At 34.3% G+C, this 22,260-nt stretch overlaps 1 protein-coding gene across 2 annotated transcripts in view; it reads left to right on the top strand.

Moving 5' to 3' along the window:
* Positions 1–21,759, top strand: part of LOC138700325 (xanthine dehydrogenase-like) — a 77,107-nt gene extending 55,348 nt beyond the window's left edge. For both annotated transcript variants that reach the window (XM_069826870.1, XM_069826871.1), the window contains 12 exons: positions 921–1,145; positions 2,679–2,812; positions 3,041–3,215; positions 3,310–3,501; positions 7,464–7,609; positions 8,350–8,527; positions 10,202–10,330; positions 11,804–11,931; positions 12,586–12,700; positions 12,989–13,243; positions 16,982–17,149; positions 21,072–21,759. In XM_069826870.1, coding sequence (XP_069682971.1) covers positions 921–1,145; positions 2,679–2,812; positions 3,041–3,215; positions 3,310–3,501; positions 7,464–7,609; positions 8,350–8,527; positions 10,202–10,330; positions 11,804–11,931; positions 12,586–12,700; positions 12,989–13,243; positions 16,982–17,149; positions 21,072–21,122 — 1,896 coding nt within the window. In that variant the 3' untranslated portion in view covers positions 21,123–21,759. The remainder of the gene's footprint in view (positions 1–920; positions 1,146–2,678; positions 2,813–3,040; positions 3,216–3,309; positions 3,502–7,463; positions 7,610–8,349; positions 8,528–10,201; positions 10,331–11,803; positions 11,932–12,585; positions 12,701–12,988; positions 13,244–16,981; positions 17,150–21,071) is intronic.
* The last annotated feature ends 501 nt before the right edge of the window (positions 21,760–22,260 follow it).

The raw sequence follows: 22,260 nt of genomic DNA, 5'->3' as shown, positions 1-22,260 counted from the left end.
CGATACGTAGATGGGAGGATAATATTAAAATGGATTTGAGGGAGGTGGGATATGATGGTAGAGACTGGATTAATCTTGCTCAGGATAGGGATCAATGGCGGGCTTATGTGAGGGCGGCAATGAACCTCCGGGTTCCTTAAAAGCCAATAAGTAAGTAAGTAAGTAAGTATTAATAGGTATCAGTAGGATTATCTACATTAAAAAAAAAATTTAAATTGAGAAATTAGCCAGGAGATCTCACTGTGCATTGTTAAATGAGAGTGTAGATCAATATTTCAGGTTATTTTCACCAGTCTTGTTATTCTATCTTTTATATTTAAATAATAGGCCTATTCACTGGTACGATACCTAACATTCGTTGAACATCTACCATTTGATAGAGCCTAAATTAATATAAACCAAGGTTGCATGGAAAAGTTCTGAGAATTATATTGCTCACAAGTTTGTAAATAATCTTTATTTTTCTGGCAGTTGTGAACAACGTTGCGTTGGAAAAACTGGTATTTTAAACAAACTTATCTAGGTTTACATGCACAAAGACATTGGTGAAACAAAATGAAAGAAGGAAAAAGAAGTGCACTTTCGCTTTTAAATCGCATAAAGTTTCTTTTGTATTTCTATTGCAAGTGTGCACAAATTTGACATTTTTTGAGTTCGCAGTTTGTAGAGAATTCAAATTAATAAAAGTCTTAATTGGCACTGAAAATGAAGCTACATATGTGGAAGTACCATTGGAAGTATTTCATGTTTATTGTTACTGGGGGAAAAAAATCATTATTTATAGACATTATGAATAGGAAAATATTTATATAAACTTCTTTCTCAATTAAAATCATATTCAGTTTACTTGTAGGTACGTTAAATGTTAAGTATTTGACTTAAATATAATCTTGACGTGGAATTGATATTATTAATTTCAGGATGCTATAGAGAAGAACTCATTTTTTCCCGGCTGTCCGAAACAGATATGTAAAGGTGATGTGGACGCAGCATTTGAAAATGCCGACCATATTATATCAGGAGAGGCACGAATGAGTGGACAGGAACATTTTTACTTGGAAACGCATTGCACAATTGCTGTTCCAAAGGGTGAAGATGATGAGATGGAACTATTTTGTTCCACACAGAATCCAACCGAGACACAGGTATCAACTCCAAACAGTTCTCTTATGTACGTAAATTTGATATGAAGTGAGTATGTTGCAAAGTTCTATCAGTTGGAGGTAGGAAAGTAAGATATTGGTTAAGTTAAATGTGAAGATACACATTATCATCAAAAGAGGTCGTTTTTACAAAACAATAGTTTATAAATGGCAAAAAAAAAAAAAAAAAAAGATTTTGTACGTGTTGAGACCTGAAGAGCCCAAAAATGGGGAAATGAGTACATGGTGCTATTAAAAAAAAGACTCCTTGGCACACCCTTTATAAATGAAAATCATAGTATTTGAAAACATGTTCAAAATATTCCTTCTTTGATACTGTACAACTTTTGTATAGATAGTTTCTTCATAAAATTAGAAATAAGAAAGTTACAAGCATTGTTCTATACTTTTTACTCACCCGGTATATTGTAATATAATAACATAGTATTTAACACGTGAAAGCAATATAAAGTTTATATTCCGAATGTAAGGGTTTAAGGGGTTAGGTACAGCTTACAGCAGTAAATTTTTTTGAAATATTCAACATTTTTTCCCTCCATTACTGTATCTTGTACAATAATGAAAATTGGTATGTGTAAAACACTATCCTTCTCCTATATGAAAAAAAATATTTTTACGATTAAAAAAAATTATTTATATTTATTTTTTAAAATTCAAAATGGTGGCAATTCACTGTGCAGTGATGAAGCGTTTCCCTCATAACTCATAAACTTGTTAACTTTTTTTCATTTTCGGTCTGTCTTATTTTATTGCTGAAACTCATGTTTACAATATCATGCTCTTTCAACTACATTCCTTAATAAATAATATTCTTTTTATTTTGTGTTAGAAGAAAATAGTGATATTTGACCATTTTTTAAAATGAATTTAAGCTTATTTTTTATCATACAATCTATCAAAGGTAGAGAAGCGATCTTGCATCGTAGATATGATATACATAAATACACACAAAGAATTTCATCACAAAATGTTGTACAGTTTTTGAGTTATGTGGGAAACCCTTCATCACTGCACAGTGAAATGAATTTTGAAAAAAAAAGAAAATGTTGTTGTTGTTTTCTAATGCCAGGCAATTGACAATAAAGTCATTTGACTCTTGCACTTCAATATTTTTCAAAGATATAAAAAGAAAATGTACATAATTTTTTAAATCCTAAAAATATGTTTTTCATATAGCAGAAGGACAGTGTTTTACACATACTAATTTTCATACTAAGACATAGTAATGGAGGAAAAAAATGTTGAATATTTCTAAAATTTTACTGCTGTAAGCTGTACCTAACCCCTTAAGTATAACTTTATGGAACATTATTTCACAACTATAAATGCACAGTAAGAGTAATTATTGTCTTTAATATTATGTAAAGGAAATATTTGATAAATTACCCTACTATATGTTATAAAATTATGTTTTTAATTCCAGTGCGTAGTTTCGTGGAATTTAACCCTCATTTATGAGAAGAAACATTCTTATTTCTTGAAGATGTTAACGTCTGGTAAACTCTTTATTTACAGAAAGTAACAGCCGAAGTTCTTGGTATTAAAAGCAATCGTGTAGTATGTCGAGTGAAACGAATGGGTGGAGGTTTTGGTGGTAAGGAATCACGAATGTTGGTCTCTTCTGTTCCTGTTGCAGTGGCAGCATACAAGTAAGTTCTTACTTCCCATTCAGAATGGAGGAGAAATATGTACAGTCATTTATAGTACTATACAAAGAGATCCAATTTAATGGACGATGATGATGATGATGATGATGGTGAAAACGACTACGATAACAACATCGATGGCGATTGTGAAATAACTTCACTGTATTTTATTATAAATTTATGTATTCGTAACAAAATAATCAATAATACAAACAATGAATATATTTCTAGGTTGAACCGACCAGTTCGATGCATGTTAGACAGAGATGAAGATATGATGATTTCAGGAACACGTCATCCATTCCTTGGCAAATACAAAGTAGCATTTACAAAGGAAGGAAAAATCACAGCTTGTGATATAGACATATACAACAATGGTGGTCACACCTTGGATCTGTCAGGAGCTGTGAGTTAAGCTGCACATTTCATTTTTACATTTCTTTACTGAAATTATATAGCATAAAAATAACACCTTTCGTATCTTCTTTACTTCATTACAGGTTCTAGAGAGGGCAATGTTCCACTATGAAAATGCATATTACATTCCTAATGCTAGAGTCAAAGGTTATGTGTGCAAGACAAATCTGCCTTCCAATACTGCGTTTAGAGGTTTTGGTGGACCACAGGGAATGTTTTTCGCTGAAAATATGATAAGAGAAATTGCTTCATTCTTAAACAAGGATCCTCTGGAAGTAAGTATAGTATTAAAATATATTGTTTTAAATGTGAAGCAGTAATTGGTTCATTCTTCACATAACATTCAATTTCAACAAGAAACTATTCAGAAATGGTGAGTAGATGATGCAGTGACAATGGAACGATGGTGGAATTGAAGTTTTAAAAAAATATTTCCTCTCAAAGGATTTGTCTGCAATGAAATCCCTGTTCCTTTGGAACAGCTGTCTAAGATATGAGGCCTTATCAGTGGGGGTTCCTCAGGGGAGGGAAGGGAGGAACGTCCTCCTCACATTTTTCTTCTTTTGAAAATAAATACCAAATAAAATATGTGCCTTGAAATTGGAGGAAGATTCGATAATTTTTAAGTTCTCAGCTATAAGAAAACCTCGGTTGATCGAGTTTTAAACGACGCGCACTCATGTGCTGTAGAAAACTGTGAGAAAGATGCGAGATTGTCTGTGTGGAGGAAAGTCAATCCTTTCCTCCTTTACCGCAGTTAACACACATAGACAACAGCGCGCTAGCGGCCAGAGAAAGGAGCAGAGTTTTGAACCAAGTAAATGAACGGATAGGGAGGAGATCCTCCTCTGAATCAGTGCATTGGGCAGGAAATAGAAACCGACTGGTCGTGCAGCAAGCTCGCTACCGGTGCCATCTAACGATGTTGCATTCAACCAGACTATAACACATCTAGGAGGAGGCACAATAAAAACAGTTTCAAGGCAAAGCTATGAAAGACACCATGTAAACTTTTTTTTAATTATAAATCAAGAATATTATTCATTGTACTTTATATAAGCTACTATTCATGGTTTGAAACTTCAAGGATATTTGAAAGTTAAAGTCGGGTTTATATAAAATAAAGAGGAAGTAGTTTTACGTTAGTATCGCAGATCTTTTGCCCTCTGACATTCACTTCCATTCATTGTGTACTAGACAGGGCAACAGCCAAGTTGTCAGTTTTGGTACAAATATATTTGAAATTGAAAGTACTCCAAACTACATCATTTTTAACATAAAAAATAATCGGCCACCGGCAGCTTTGAACAATAATGGTAGTATGACTTTACAAGAACTGACATTCTTCAAAAGCATGTGATACTGAACTTGTAAAATGTACATGCGGCAATACAGACCACGTGAGTGGGTGCAGTGTTCTCGCTTTCCTCAGATTATTTCCCCATTTCCTTAAAACTGTTCCGGTTACGTGTTAGTAGCCAGTCTCTTCCAACACGTGTGTTGCCGTACTGTGCTCGAAAAATGCTGCGAGGTTGTGATTTCCTTGTAATTGTTAATTTGTGCAATTATTCAACCATGAATGGAAGTGAAAACATAATATATTTAGAAAATTTAGGAAACTCAGTTTACAAGAACAGATTATTGCTATACAGAAGGGAAGGCCAACCCCAACACTACCTTTTTTTTTTTTATCCAATCCCACCAGGTTGTCTTTTCGACATTTCTGGGCTTCTCTCCTGGCCGTGGCTTAATTGTAACCCACTTCTGAGGTTGGGGCACCTGGAAGGCGGAGTTACATTACCCCGATGATGTGATAGGATGATTATGATAATGTGGTGCCAGGAGAGGTCTTAAATCTAAACTTAACCTAAATTTCAGACCATGGACGAACACAGGAATAATCCCCTTTAAGGAAAAATTCCTGTGCTCTAACCGGGAATCGAACCCGAGACCTCATGAACTATAGCCAGAAGCTCTGACCACTAGACCATGAGGCTGGTCAGGGAAAGAAATATAAGAAAAACAAACTATCGTGATAATGACAAACATCATCATCTTCATCTTCTACAGAACAGTCCAAAATATTGTCGAAACACTACCTAGTCTTACATGTATGCATGTAGGCTAATTTGTAGCATGTTTCATTCAAGAAGGTGTCATTTCGTGCTGTTAACTTCTTTCCTCCTCTTAAGAAATACGCAGGAGCCACCACTGGGCCTTATGTATTTATCTCCCATGTAATTTATATTATAACACAGGTCTATATTATATTGCTATAGTGTGTAGGCTGTAAAGTGCGTCAGTACTGCAGAACATTTTGCAGCAGTCACAATTCTTATAATGATTATTCTTAATTGAATTGTTATACTCCACAGTGTATCTCAATCTGGCTGAAAAAAATTATACCTATTCTTCACAGTCACTGAAGTTGGTGTTTCTACACTGTAAACACAAACGAGATGTCTACACTTCAGAAATACCCAATGCAGAAAGGGATTAGGAAGGATTAACAACAGTAAATACATAGCAGAAGTTGATGGTTGATAAATACTCGAGTGGTCAGTAGGCTACCCAGTTGTGAATTGGAGCGATGCAAGGGAAGATTGTTCTGTGTTGTACTTAAGCGAAATATTTAAAAAATTCGACGTGGAAAGTCTGCCCAAAAGTATGTACTTTTGGTTTGTATAAAGTTTAATTAATTTATCTCATATTAATACTGTAATAATAATGTTCGAAATTACTGAATTGAAAATTAAACTTTTGGTCATGGATTTCATTTTTATACCGAGATTTAAAAAAATCGACACTTACTCACACGGAATTTTTGTGACCAAAATACAAAACATTTTGGCTTTAAATTCCATATTGCTGTTTATCTGCAAACGCGCGTATTTTTTTCAAATTATTTTTTATTTTATTTTAAGTGACAGCCAGCAAAAGCAGCCTTTGGTGACATGTAAAGAGTTGTTTGAATTAGTGCTCCAGAAGAAAGCTCTTCGGAATCATTATATGGGTATGTTTTGACTAGATTATAAATAGAGTGTTCACAGAGGGTTTTTAAAGCAATTAGGAAATCTATTTGTTATGATTTTAAGAAATGGTAGAAGTTGTGCAGGGCGAAATATTCGGAGTGGTTGAAGCCTGAAGCGAAGTTTTTTCAATAGGAACCCAGTGGTGTAACATTACGAGATCCATTGCCATTAGTTATCGGTGTTGGACAGTTCAAAAAATTTTATATGAGACAGGTCTCAAAACGAACAAATTACTACCCTTTTGCTCACAAAGAAATTTTCTGAAAAAGAACTTACGCTCGTGACTGAAATGTTTCTCCATTTCTCTGATTAGCAAGATGCAAGGTTTTTTAGCTATACCATTGGGTTTCTATTGAGGAAACTTTACTTTAGTCTTCAACCATTCTAAATATTTCACTAGAAACCTTTCTTTTTTTCGTCCCACACAACATCCATCGTTTCTTAAAATCATTCATAAAAAAAACAAATAGATTTCTTAATTCCTTAAAAAAACCCTCGTGAACACTCTCCTATTTATAATCTAGCCAAAACATAGGCCTATCCATATATGATTTTAAGAGTGCCTCATCTCGAGCATTAATTCAAATAATGCTTTACGAGTCACCGAAGGCCACTTTTACTGGGAGTCACTTAAGAAAACATATTTTGGAAAAAAGGCGCGTGTTTGCAGTTAAACCGCAATATGGAATTTAAAGCCCAAATGTTGTTTCGTATTTTGGCCAAAAAATTCCGTGTGAGTAAGTGCCGATTTTTGTTTTTGTATATCTTAGTATAAAAATGAACTCCATGGCTGAAAATTTAATTTTCAATTGAGTAAATTCGAACATTATTATTTACAGTATTAATATGGAATAAATTAATTAAACTTTATATAAACCAAAAGTACATACCAAGTGGAATTTAAAAAGTATTTTGTTTAGGCACAACACAGAACGATCCTTCCTTGCATCACTCCAACTCACAACTGGGTGCTGACCACTCCGGTGTTTATCAATCATCAAAGTTAATGTTGTTAATCTTTCCGAGTCCCTTTCTGCATTGCGAATTTCTGAAGTGCAGACGTCTGGTTTGTGTTTACAGGATAGAAACACCAACTTCAGTGACTTTGAAGAATAAAATTTTATCCAGCTAGATTGAGATTCTGGCCCACAGTGCACTCTTAAGGTTGAAAATCTGGGTTCAACTTCTTCTATTTTTACTTCCAGATCGCCTCACTGAATTTATACAAAGAAGGCGACACGACACACTTTAATCAGCCTCTAGAACACTGCACATTGAAGAGATGCTGGGATGAATGCCTTGAAAGAGCAGATTACTTACGTAGAAAGAAGGAAGTTGAGGAATTCAACAGGTAAGTACAGGTACATAAATTTGCACAAGAATGTGCTAATAGTAAATATATTTGTATACCGGTATTAATCCTTTTACAAATATCAAATGTAAACGGATATTTACTTTTAACATCTCTATATGGAGACCTATTATAACTTAAAAAAAAAAGGAACCTTAATAATTCTGGAAGTATAGTCACAAACGTTTCCAAACATTCAACTAATGTGTATGTGTTTATGTGTAACCATTTTCATTATTAATTTACTTAAGTTTGATGTTTGACAACTTTACAATAGTTCACTTTTTTTTTCCATAAGAAGAATTTTTAGTAGGTGAATGTTTTATTGTCAAAGTATCACTTTCTCTGCTTGAAAATATTCTATAATAATCTCAGAATGTCTATTATTTGTACATATTGTTGCATGTATACCGTCAAAATTGAAAATCATACCTGGAAAAATGTCCTTCACCAGAATACCTAAACAGATTCTATTATATGCACCACAGAGTCTCAGGAATTTGGGACTACCTTGAAAAAATGGTGGGAGACTATAGCGGATCGACTAGAGTCTAATACTTGAATTGTGAATGATGATGCTTTTTGTATATGATTATGTTAAATTAGGTACGAACATTATGGACTGCACGAATCATTATTAAATAACAAAACACTTAATCTCCTATATTTCTGCTCTCTGCAGAAAATCTGCACTGGGTGTAAACACACCTTATATGGGAGTAATTCTTTTAAATTTACAGACAAAACAGATGGAAGAAGCGAGGACTAAGTGTTGTGCCAACCAAATTTGGTATATCTTATACTTTACTATTTCTTAACCAAAGTGGTGCTTTGGTGCATATATATGATGATGGATCAGTTCTTGTTAGTCATGGAGGCACAGAAATGGGACAGGGACTTCACACTAAGATGATTCAAGTGAGTATTTGTTGCAGATTATGTAACATGAAACTTTAGTTCCGTCCATTATAAATGTTTCAAGATTTCTTCTCTATCTTTCACTAAAGGATGCTAAGAAGAATGGGTTGTTTACTAGCAACTCAATTTAGGTTGTTAAATATCGGTATATTAATATTACTTGTATTTATTTCTGCTTCATTTGTAATATTTATCAGAGTTAAAATGAAACTCTTCAAGAGAGATGCTGTTTTATGGTTACCGGTACTGTATTTGCCTCTATTTTGAACACATTACCAAACATGTCTGTTATTTGTGACTGTTCACTACCAGTATATCTTTATAGTAGGGGAGTCTAGAAAGTTTTAACCATAGGGGAGATTTGACCCATGCCTTTTACCAGTATTTAAAAATCCCGCAATTTGTTGACTGTCATCTTCTAGTAACATCTTTACTCTGAAGGCTGAAGATAATATTTGCAATAAGTGAAAGTCTCAGGAATCTTCTATGCCACATCAATAAATTTAAGAATGCAGTTAGATTGTCAGACTCCAAAGCAGCTATTCTATCAATAGTCTCTAAACACACAGCTTCATCTCAAACAGCAGAAATAACTAAAATGCTCTCTCAATTAATATCACTCAATAAAAGAATTGTATTCCAATGGATACCATCCCACTGTGGAATCCTGGGAAAGGAGAATGCGGATGCTTTAGCAAAGAAGGGCAGCACTGCTACTTACAGACCTGTTACTAAATCTACGTATTACTCTGTGAAAAGATTTATTAAATCTACATACTTAGACTTCAACAAACAAAATTTGATAACATAACCACAATGAAAAAAATGGAAAACTCTGCATCATAATCCACAATTAATTCCCGATTTACCACGAAAATCGTCTGTAGCTGTATTTAGATTGGCAACAGGCCATGATTGTTTGGCCAAACACCTGTATAGAATTGGAATATATCAGTCCCCTAACTGCCCATTGTGCAACTCAAACCAAGAAATGGATTCGAAACACCTCAAAATCTGTGCTTCAGTGGCTGACCATGATAATATCTTTGAAAAATATTGGAGTGCAAGAGGTCAAATGACTTTATTGTCAAACGCCTGGCATTAGAAAACAACAAACAACAAACAACAACAATTTTTGTTCTCTTCTAGAGGGTAAACAAAACTCTACTATATAGGCAATGTAAGAAATAGAAAACTGTGTATTATTGAACTAAAAACACGCATGGCTGAATGTTTGTGCATACTTCTTGAAAGATATACGATGTTGTGTGAAACGAAATCATGCTCACCACTTGTTTGTGTATGTTTGAAACACTACTTTTTCTTAAAAGTTTATTTTTCTTGCTTCCACATAACATAATTTTGTTTTATTTTTCAAAAGGTTATACTGTATTATAAATTTCTTCTAAAACAAATTAACTTACAATAAACAATTTTTCATTGTCTTACACGTACATGTCACTTTATGCTAATATTTTAAAATGAGAATATATATTAGGTACTGCAGAAGTATTTTTTCTAAAAACTTTTCCAATTCCTTTTTAATTTCGCCTATAAATTTGTATAAACGTAAGATTTGATTTTTTTTTAAATACTGTAATTAATGCTTTTCTAACATTTCACTGTAGCTTAAATTTTGGAAAGATTCCATCACTAACAGTAATTTTTTTGCAGGTAGCTAGCAGAGCTCTTGATATATCTGCCGACCTCATTCATATTGCCGAGACATCAACTGATAAGGTACCAAATACTTCAGCAACTGCGGCTAGTTGCGGTTCTGACTTGAATGGGATGGCTGTCATGGTAATTAAAGAAATATTTTGAAATTATCATCTAATTTACTTGGACTGTTAATTTATGTTAAAATAGTTTCCCTAATTATAGTCTAAACTAGTGGCTTATGCAGCAAATGCTGTAAACTAAGTTCATTAGACGTTCAAATAAACATTTTTCAGATTTATTTTCAATGAAGAATACCAGATATTTTGAAAGTTATTTGCTTCCATTATATTGAAACATACTCTCTCTTGAGCCAATACTGAAGAGAACCACGCATGTAAATATCTACACCACACTGCCATTAAATATATGAAAAAGACCCAACCCCACTGGATTAATAACTATAAAAATATTTGATTTTTAATAATATTATTATCTTACGTAAGTTTTATAGCTTTCAGTAACATATACTATATATACTATACAGCCGCCACTCAGTAAAATATGGAAATCAAAATCTAATTTAAGATATTCTCTACAGCTACTTACATAACCCCAAAAGTTTCACTTTCATATCATCAATATAGCATTAATATGTATAATTAATGAAAAATAGTCACATCATGGCATTAACTACAATAATATTTCATTTCTAATGGTAATAATGTCATCAAACTACCTCAAGTTTTGTAGTTTTTAATATCCAATACACAGCTGTACCCATAAAATTACACACCACAGAATCGAATCGAATAACCAATTTAATTTGAGCTCTAAATATGTCAGCATTCTTGCAGATCATGGCCTTCGTGTAATATTGTTTACTGTAGTATGTGTTTTGTTTTATTCTGAAATGCAATTAGCTAGTTTAGCTAGTTCTCAAAATTGACGACAGATGAATTTTGGAAAATAGGAAAATTGTGTAGGAAAATTAGCATTTCACTGAAAACTACTATTTTTCTGAAAAATTTTAGATGCCAAGCTTCAAAATGAGGGGCCACTCATTACAATCCGTTCAGCCTTTTTCCGATAATTTTATTACCACTTCAAATTATATATATAGATAAGCCTACTATTTATAGATTCTAAATTAATTGCGCTTATGAGACAGTATTTTCATGAGCTGTACGTAGAAAGATGTTTTGTAGAAGGCAGTGTTTATTTTCTTCTTTTAAATATTCCTACCATATGTGAGAAGTACGAACTGTAGAACGTAAAACTTAAACTACAGGATCTTCCTAGACATTAAAAAGATTTCGCTAGTGATTGCAAAGTCTTTGTAGATATTGCTGAATATTATCTTGCCGTAGATCTTAAGAATGTCTTTACAAAGACTATATGCATTATAAAGTACGGTACAAACACGATTACAATTTTTCTAACTTCTTTGAGTTTTACTTCAGTGTTTTAAAACTTTGTTTTGTGCTGTTTCACAACATGCCATAAGGTTACCTAAGTCATGATATGATTGAAGCAACCTGAATGTTATAATATTATTGAAGAATGACATTTTTTATTTATTTCAAATACTAGTATCATTTCCTTCCTGTGCATTAGGATGCCTGTGAAATTCTCCGAAAAAGATTGGAGCCGTACAAAGCAGCCAACCCAAAGGGGACTTGGGCGGAATGGGTGAGAGCAGCTTACTGCGACCGTGTCAGTCTGTCTACAACAGGATTTTATAAGTAAGAACTACAATAAGAAGAGCATTGCAATACCGTAATCCCAAATATCATTCATAATGTTATTTACTTTTTAACTACCGGTATTTTTATATTGTTATATTGCTTTAGCAAAGAAGGGCAGCACTGCTACTTACAGACCTGTTACTAAATCTACGTATTACTCTGTGAAAAGATTTATTAAATCTACATACTTAGACTTCAACAAACAAAATTTGATAACACAGTCTCAAGGGAAAAAATGGAACTCTCTGAATCATAATCCACAGTTAATTCCCGATTTACCACGAAAATCGTCTGTAGCGGCATTTAGATTGGCAACAGGCCATGACTGTTTGGCCAAACACCTGCATAGAATTGGAATATATCAGTCCCCTAACTGCCCATTGTGCAACTCAAACCAAGAAATGGATTCGGAACACCTCAAAATCTGTGCTTCAGTGGCTGACCATGATAATATCTTTGAAAAATATTGGAGTGCAACAGGTCAAATGACTTTATTGTCAAACGCCTGGCATTAGAAAACAACAACAACTTTACGACCTTTCCTGTATACCCTAAAATTGTTCTGGAAATCATGACAAAGAATCACTATTACGTATAAATAATAAAAATGGCCAAATGGACTGTAATCACACTCTTCAATTGTATTTTCAGAACCCCAGGCATTGGCTATGATATAGAAAAAAATGAAGGGATACCTTTCAAATACTTCACTTTTGGAGCCGCTTGTTCAGAAGTGGAGGTAGACTGCCTTACAGGGGATCACCAGGTAATGTAACACTGCTAATACAGACTGTAATGTTTCTTCTGCTAATAGACTAATTTACAATACATTAACTATTACGGGGAATGAATTTAAATACTATTATAGTCACAATCATGCCATGGTATGAAAGAAAAATTTCACAACCTCGAGCGGGAATTGAACCTGCGACTTCCTGTTCTCCGGTCAGGCGCTCTACCACTGAGCTATCGAGTTCGTCTCTCGCCAAAGGCTTGGAATTATCCTTTCATACTGGCGACTCTGTTTTCATGAGATAAAAATTAAAAATTTCAGGTGTTAAGGACTGACATCGTGATGGACTTAGGAGACAGTTTGAATCCAGCAATAGATGTGGGGCAAGTTGAAGGAGGCTTTATGCAAGGATATGGCCTGTTCACTTTAGAAGAGATGGTGTACTCCCCCACAGGCACTGTTTATGCTCGAGGACCTGGTGTGTACAAGATTCCAGGATTTGCAGATATTCCCGTAGAGTTCAATGTCTCATTACTGAAGGAGGCACCGAATAAGCATGCAGTTTATTCTTCAAAGGTAGGTACACAATGCGAAACAATAAATTGTTCGCTTTTATTGTTGAAGTATTTCTATGGAAACAAAAATTATGGTAAGTTGTTTGAAAAGGAAATATTAAATAAGTGAACAAGCAGATAAATAAACAAATATGGAATTCAACAAATAAAAAAGAAGCAAATAAATAATAAATTAATGTAACAACGAAGAAAGAAGGCGAAAAAATAAAATAAGAAAACAAATAATGTAATTAAATAAATGAAACAAAGACACAAAGAAAGAAGGTAAGCAGGAAAAACACAAATATCGTAATAGTTTAAGAGTCACCAGTAGCCATTTTCATGTTATCACGTCTGTCGGAGGCAAATTGACTCATCCCAATTATTTATAAACAATTTCAAGGGAAAAATTGTTCCGGGGCCGGGTATCGATCCCGGGACCTCTGGTTGAACGTACCAGCGCTCTTTCCAACTGAGCTACCCGGCCCCGGAACAATTTTTCCCTTGAAATTATTCAAAGCTGCTTTACAGGGAGCTTTACCTGAAAGACTAGATTTGCATAATATATACGTCACTGTGTACGTTAACAGAAAACCACAATTCTAAGTCACACAGAGATTGTGTGAACTCGATGTGGGTCTCTGGCGTTTCGTCAGCCCACGCGAGTTGTGTGGATATAAAGGGAAAAGTTGAGATGGTGTCGGGCGGAGTTCCCGGGTAGCTCAGTGGTAGAGAGCTGGTACGTTCAACCAGAGGTCCCGGGATCGATACCCGGCCCCGGAACAATTTTTCCCTTGAAATTATTCAAATCTGCTTTACAGGGAGCTTCACCTGGAAGATTAGATTTGCATAATATATACGTCACTGTGTACGTTAACAGAAAACCACAATTCCAAGTCACACAGAGATTGTGTGCACTCGATGTGGGTCTCTGGCGTTTCGTCAGCCCACGCGAGTTGTGTGGATATAAAGGGAAAAGTTGAGACGGTGTCAGGTGGAGTTCCCAGGTAGCTCAGTTGGAAAGAGCGCTGGTACGTTCAACCAGAGGTGCCGGGATCGATACCTGGCCCCGGAACAATTTTTCCCTTGAAATTATTCAAATCTGCTTTACAGGGAACCTTACCTGAAAGACTAGATTTGCATAATATATACGTCACTGTGTACGTTAACAGAAAACCACAATTCCAAGTCACACAGAGATTGTGTGCACTCGATGTGGGTCTCTGGCGTTTCGTCAGCCCACGCGAGTTGTGTGGATATAAAGGGAAAAGTTGAGACGGTGTCAGGTGGATTCCCGGGTAGCTCAGTTGGAAAGAGCGCTGGTACGTTCAACCAGAGGTCCCGGGATCGATACCCGGCCCCGGAACAATTTTTCCCTTGAAATTATTCAAATCTGCTTTACAGGGAACCTTACCTGAAAGACTAGATTTGCATATTTATAAACAGTTTGCCTTTCCTTATCGAAATTTCTGCAATCAAAACTTTCGAGAACAATAATGACTTTCTCTGTCTATCTACAAAAACTCATCAGTTGTTTCTAGCACATATAGTAAACATCTCTTCCATTCCTTGTCGAAATTTATTTTTATTTATTTATTTATTCTGGTAGAGTTAAGGCCATAAGGCCTTCTCTTCCACATTACCAGAAGTGAAAGTGAAATACGTAATGAAACATTGACAAAAACAGTAAAGTCCTACTTAAATATAAAAATCATTTTCATGCACATTAACAAGCTTACACAGGCTATAATGAAATATTAACTGAACATGATACATAATTAAGTTATTTACAATCCATATCCTAATTCTACTTTATGATAGGCCTAAATGACAATTTATATACACACAGAATAACCTATAAAAATCGGCTAACACTCACAAATCAATTTCATGTAAAAGTATGTAATTCTTAATTTAAATTGATTAACCGTTCGGCAATCCCTGACATGACGAGGTAAGGAGTTCCATAGGCGACAAACTGACACTGTGAAAGAGGATGAATAGAAAGAGATGCGGTGACGAGGAATGGATAATAAGGCCTGATGTTGATTCCGTAACGTTGTAAGATATTCAAAGCGAGTTCTCAGATATTTTGGAGTAGAAGTGAACAATATTCTAAACAGAACAGATAAAGAATGTCCTATTCCTACCAGAAGCCTCTACAAGCGCGAACATCTGTATTTCACAACCTAATAGAGCCAACTAGTGTCAAATAAATAGCCTTTAACACATAAGCCCAATTATGGAAATCCACGATCCAAATGAGTCAGAGATCGTCTGCTGTACTTCTCCAGATTCGTCACTCTTTCTGTCTTCTGATGAAACAATGGAGAGCCTGAACTTTTCTGGGAGTGTACTCAAATCCATTTCCTCCCAACATCAGTTTCTCCTCTAAATACAACTTACGCCTTTCTTTTCAAATTTCCTTCGCCTTCGCTTCCTGTTGTCGGCCATCGCAGGCTCAAGCCTCAGCATGATACAGACAGCAGACATGTCCCACTGCCCTCTGATCTGCCTTTAGAGTCTTAAACCTGAGCTCGAAAGTCTGTATCAAAAGTGCTCCTACATCTTTGGTCTTATGTCTAAACAATTTTCCTACCTCCAGGCAAATACAAATATAGTATGGGTTCAAAGAAGTGGATAAGTTTGTGTGCTATGCCACATTTTAATTCCACTTTTTTCCACACATTCAGTCCTATGCATACTTTTCCATGTTGCGCTATTCCCAGGATGTAGCTACAGTAGCGAGGGGAAATAGAACCGTAGAGAATTGCAATTAAAACAGAGATGAATAAGATTATTTTACAAGGTGACAATATTTAAAGTTTATATTATATACTGCAGCTACTTTATAAGATGTACACTTTGTAATGTTGTGCACATTCAATTCTTGTCATGTTTTCATTTTCCAGGTGTGTAATAGTACATTATGCAACGAGCCTATAATGATAGTAATTAAGAATCGAGTATGGATATTTATGAAACAAGCACAAGCGAGTTTCATAATTTTCATACGAGCTTCTTAATTACCATTATAGGCGAGTTTCATACGACTTTTTATGCTCGACCATATTTCTAACTTGAAATTACCGGTATTCAGATGTATACATTTTATTTGTAACTGACAAGATCGGAAGTGACCTTGTTCTAGGTCGTGAATTGTGAGATGTGCGCAGACGCGAAAGTATTGATTTTTTTCGAGGAACAATGTCATTGACCTTGACGTAGTCCCATTAAACTTGATATAACCTTGATTATTGAATTCGACATTGAAAAACGAGATGACAAATTGAATTTATTTGAATATTATTTACAATTAACGCTGATTATTATAGTAACAGAACATAACCTTCTGCGACAGTATTGGATTTCCAGCCTCCGTGACTTTTTGCTAATTTTCTTTCGATTGCATATCCGAGAATAATCGATACTTGCGGTTTTATAACGGTACAAAGCTGACTTGTCATTGGCTGAACACATGTAAGCTGAGTTATCATTGGCTGAAGACCTGTACTTTAATGAGTAGGTGTACTTTAATGACATGCATTAAAGGACTGCTACCAGATGTATAATTAGTACATTTCGGCATGGTCGAGCATAAACAGTGTTTAAGTACATGGAAATGTGAATTCTATATGGAAAAGTAGTAACTGACATGCCGTTTACTTTAAAGCCCTTTTATCTGTCTAAATTTTAATACATGTTGCCATTTAAGTTTTAATTAACTGAAAAAATGTGTAATACATTCTGTTTCACATAGGCTGTTGGTGAACCACCACTTTTCCTGGCTTCTTCAATATTCTTTGCAATTAAAGAAGCCATCGCAAGTGCCAGAGCAGAGAGAGGAATAAAGGGATCATTCAGACTTGATTCACCGGCCACTGCAGCTAGAATCAGAATGGCGTGTGCTGATGAAATCGCTGAAAAGGTAATGTAGCTTGTATGAAAACGTTATTTGCAAATGACAGGTGTCTCTTTTTTATCACGGACCCTCTTGCATTCCAGTAACGAAGTCTGCCAAACACAAGGCTCTTACTTTCTCGCTCTTGCTAGCTAGGCCATGATCTTTTCTACACGGCCACAACCATATTGACAAAAGTGAGCAGAAAGAGATTACGGCCATCTTGAATCTGGACTCAGTTTGAGTTTGCACTACCTACGAAGAAAACAAATGGTTACTCTTTTGTTTTCTCTCGTTTTTCTTTCACAAATACTTTAGTACGGATGAAAGTAATGATTTGGTGATCTGTCAAATTAAATTAGACAAACGACTGCAAATACATATGGATACTGTACAGAGAGATGGAAACCTAATGAAAAGTTTGTTTAGTTGCAAAGGTATGTAGATAGGCCCTACGTAATAGCCATGTGTCACAGCAAAAGTAACGAAGTTTAAAGTCTAAGTATTGATGAATGTGCATTTTATATGACGGTGAAAGTAAATATCTTAAAAGTAGCATAAGTTTTTTCTTAAAAATGTTTATAGAATTAGCACAGTCTACTATATACAGTCGCGAAGCTTGAGGTGTTTTTTTGCAAATCTCGTGATAAAGCGCTCCAAGCGGTTAGCAACTAGAAACAATAGACTGTCCATGGTCGACTTTGGACTGTGTCGTATTTCTATCGAGTGCTAGCTCGTTGCGTTTTTCACATTGATGCTTGTGAAATGTTCGTTATTGGTTATAATGAGAATGTTAATTGCTAAAATATAATAATTGGAATAATAATATGGGACAAGGAGGAGACGTTTGTAGTGCCATAAATTGTAGCAACAGTAAGAGAAAGAGGGCAGAGTTATCCTTTTTCCGATATCCGAAAGATTCAGAAAGGTTCCTGGATTTCCACAAGAATGCTGTGCAGAAACAAAACTCTTAATTTTGAAGTTCTTTGTGACTGTTAGAATACATTATATCCTTAAATTTCACAATGAAATGTTTCAGTCTAACCGAAAGGACATTAGATACCGGTTAAAGTTCTGTCACTTAGGCTGCTAAATTTCCAGAGAAATAAAGGTTAGGTCTACTTTTTTTTTTTTTCAGAGGATATATTTTTAATTGTAGCTATTAATTTTGTTATTATTTTTATGTGCTATTTTACTAAAGACGTAGAAAAATGAAGTTTGTTCTAATGAAATTTATTGATCACGTTTTATTTTCAATTCTGGTGGGATTATTATTGCTTAGGCCTACTTTTTTCTTCAAAGAATATGTTTTTAATTATAGCTGTTAATTTTGTTGTTATTTTTATTTCTTGCTTTACTAGAGACGTAGAAAAAGACTGTCACAATAAAATTTATTGATCACGTTTTATTTCCAATTCTGGTGTGATTATTATTGCTTAACCTCATCCCACTTTGTTAACTACGTAAGCCTACACTACAAGTACCGGTACACGTAAGTTACTCCATTAATTCATATTTCCATTATTATTGTTGTAAAGAGAAATGCAAATTAATATTTATTGGTTTCATAGTTAATTATCACTATAATCTTGAATGAGTGAAGCTATTATAGTAAATTTCAGTTCGTTTTGCACAAACAAAAATTATATTAACTTATTTCTTGCAAGTATCTTCGAGTTTATGGTGGAATTTAATATACTTCATTAAAATAATAAATTAACTTTATGCATTAAATATTTCAATAATGGAAGGAAGGTGTTAATTTTTCCAAAAGAACACGACAACGAAAGTATAACATATTTTGTCGGCTGCTAGGAGAGAGATCTGCGATGATGAGGCGATAGCAGCGATCCTAGTGGTGGGCAACTACCCATGTTTGCATTTTTACTACATATTGAGCTTCGCGACTGTGGAATTAGTGTGTAAACATGACATTTAGAAAAGCTAGAGTATTGAACACTTCCATCTTCTAGGCAAATGTAGAATTGAGCACACCTTATCATAAGCAGCACGCCTCTTAACTGTAAAGCATAATGAGTTTGTACCTCACAGTAGCCTATATGGTTTGTTGGCAGATTATTATTGGAGTAGTACGTTTCAAAGGAAAACTAGAACTTCCCTGCTTTGGGAATGACAACAGTAATGATTCAGAAAATAAAGGAAATGCTGAAACTGCTTGCACAAGATGAACAGTTCATGAGAAAGAATCTGGAAGCAACCTCAAGATTTAAAGGAATTTCCATTAATACTGAAATTGAAATTACAGAGTGTAATTCAAGTGGTACAGGCCTATTAATAAGTTATAAAAGAAATTTATACTTGTGAATTCATATCTATTGAAACTGATTAAACATTGGATGTGTCCTATCTATCTATTGGTCCCCTTGAGGGAAAGGGCATGAGCTGCAGAATGTCCTCGCACGTAGGCCGCTTGGGTGGGCCCATTATACTACCTATGGTGTTCATGTCTAAGACCCCCCTGTGGGCTGCTCCCAAACTCCCCTACAGCCTACAGAATCCCTTTGCCTTTCTACGTAGGCATCACCAAAATTCAATTTAAAAGAGTTGAAAGAGGATACATTGTTGAAAACAAACAAAATGGGACTGTGAATACATTAATTGTGTTACAGGATTGTTTAAGAGACTTAAAAGTCCTATCTGACTTTTTCTGTTGCTGGTAGGTTTGTTCAACAGAATATTTGGCTTCTGAACATTTATACAAGATTCTGTAATCAAACTCCAGATCTGATGTAGATATCTGCCAACCATGAAATTAAATTAACCATACGTAATCTAAAAAATCTGAGAAATTAAGACAGAGTGAATGAATGTAAGCAAAATTTTATCTACAATATGACAGAAGGATCATCCCGAGCAATGTTAACATGCAAAGTAATAAAATTAACATATTACCGATAGGTTAATAGTTCAAGTGAAAACACGTTTTGGCTAATTTGAAAACTTCCATTTTGATAAATTCCTGGATTAAAACAAATTACATACCGGTAACAAAATTTTCAATAAAAAATTAAACATTTATTGAAAATGTACTCGAACTTTGAATGATTAATAAGTAAACACACACTACTAATCAGACGGGTCACATACTCTGTTGTTCTCGTTGTGTCTGTCCTCTTCCAACAGCTCAGCCTCGTGATATACCTGATAATGGAACTATGCATAGTTCCAAAACATTGGAAATGTTAAGTTCCAGGACACGGTGGAATATCCAAAAGTGTATTTCTGACGATTATTTGTTACCTGACAGTACAAATTCTTGACTGTGTCAGGTCTGTACTACATATCTTAGTAACATTCATTTGGTATCAGTAGACCTACATACTTCTACAAAATGTTTATTTAATACTTCACGGCATATTGAAGTTCTTCCACTTCCCATTATCGTAATGACAGATCTGTAGCTGTAAAATTTTTACAGTTCTTGAGGTGTGTCATATCCTTATAAAGCAAACAATTAGGAAAAATACTTATTTTATATAGATGGGCAGCCAAACAATCATGCCCCATATATAATCAAAAAAGAGTGACAGCTTTCATTCGTGGACATTCTAGAATTAAATTTTTATTGTTTAATAAAATATTCCATTGCTTATTTAGACCCTCAGATATTAATTTTTTTCATGTGTTTCTTGTTGGATGATTTTCTTAATTATTCTAGTTTTGAGGACTGAAATGATAAACATGAATTTGTAATTTGTTGGATCATTGTACCTTTTTTTTTGCTAAGGAATCCGCTAGCTCATTACCACAAATACTTAACTATATAATGGTATAAGTAATAAATGTGGTTTTCATTATGTGTTTGCTTTAAATTGCAGAAATTTCTGTTGTTAAAAAACGGAACTCTTTTGTACATATATTCGTCATTTTATATTTATGTTTAGAACATTGAAACATGATATTTGCATACCGTATTTACTTTTTACAGTTCCCTGAGCCAGACCCAAGTACATACATACCGTGGAACATAGTACCTTGAAGGATCGTCGATTGCAGAGATATTAGAAGTTGCAGATAAGGGGTCTGAAATGAATAGAGGTGACGTGTTGCCACATCATCAATCAGAGAGAAGAGACGATCTATTGATATCAATAAAACAAAAAGAAAAGTTTTATATCAATTTTCAGTATTTTATTTCTTCAACAAATATGATTTTACCGAAACGTGGTTAGTAATGTTTTAAAATGTAATTATGAAACAAAAAAGGATGAGGAATTTCATGTTGCATACCTTAATAGAAAGAATAAATTTATATTTACAATAAAGTGACTCCATTTTGATTTCATTACATATTTTGTATGAATACATTCAATATTCATTATTTTATCCACAATTTTTGAGGACTGTTATATAAATTTATTTTATGAACAAGTTAAAGTGAACATTAAAGTGCATAACATGATGAATTTACATATTATTGTAGCATATTTTAATTTTTCAAATTAAAATGTACCAGTATGTCTTTTTTATAATTTGTTACAAAAATATGAGTATATTCTAATTCATTTTCTTGCCTTATTTAGGATTTCGAAATTTATTAATTGTAAAAGTACCTACATTTTTATAATAATACCTATTTTATGAAAATGTAACATAAAAATATAATTTTTAGCTCATTTTTTTAGTTCTTCTTTTTCACCATCAAATCCCTTTTCCTCTAAAATCTGAGTCTTTATCATCTTCCATTTTATTCATTTCAGAATGGTATTAACCTACCTATAGCCTACATTAGACATTCATAAGTAGGAGTTCTTGACTTTTTTTAGTTAATTGAACATTTCGGAATATGTATGATATGAACTTTCTTGTGTTAAATTTTAACGTACCTTGTTAACATGTTTCGACCTACTTTCGGTCATCTTCGGAACTGGTCGTTGTTGGTCTTGGCGCCTCTTGTTTCCTGTGTGGGTGCGTTCGTAGTGTAGAGTCAAAGAGTGTATGTGTTTTGAAATTGAGTTGTGTGTTGAGAATATCGTTGGGGTGTGTTTTCGTGTGTCTGTATATTTCAAGAGGCGCCAAGACCAACAACGACCAGTTCTGAACATGACCCAAAATAGGTCGAAACATGTTAACAAGGTACGTTAAAATTTAACACAAGAAAGTTCATATCATACATA

The sequence above is a fragment of the Periplaneta americana genome, chromosome 5 (genome assembly GCF_040183065.1).
Source record: "Periplaneta americana isolate PAMFEO1 chromosome 5, P.americana_PAMFEO1_priV1, whole genome shotgun sequence".
Classification (NCBI taxonomy): domain Eukaryota; kingdom Metazoa; phylum Arthropoda; class Insecta; order Blattodea; family Blattidae; genus Periplaneta; species Periplaneta americana.
Note: the sequence above shows the minus strand (reverse complement) of the source record. Positions and strands in the feature narration are given on the sequence as shown.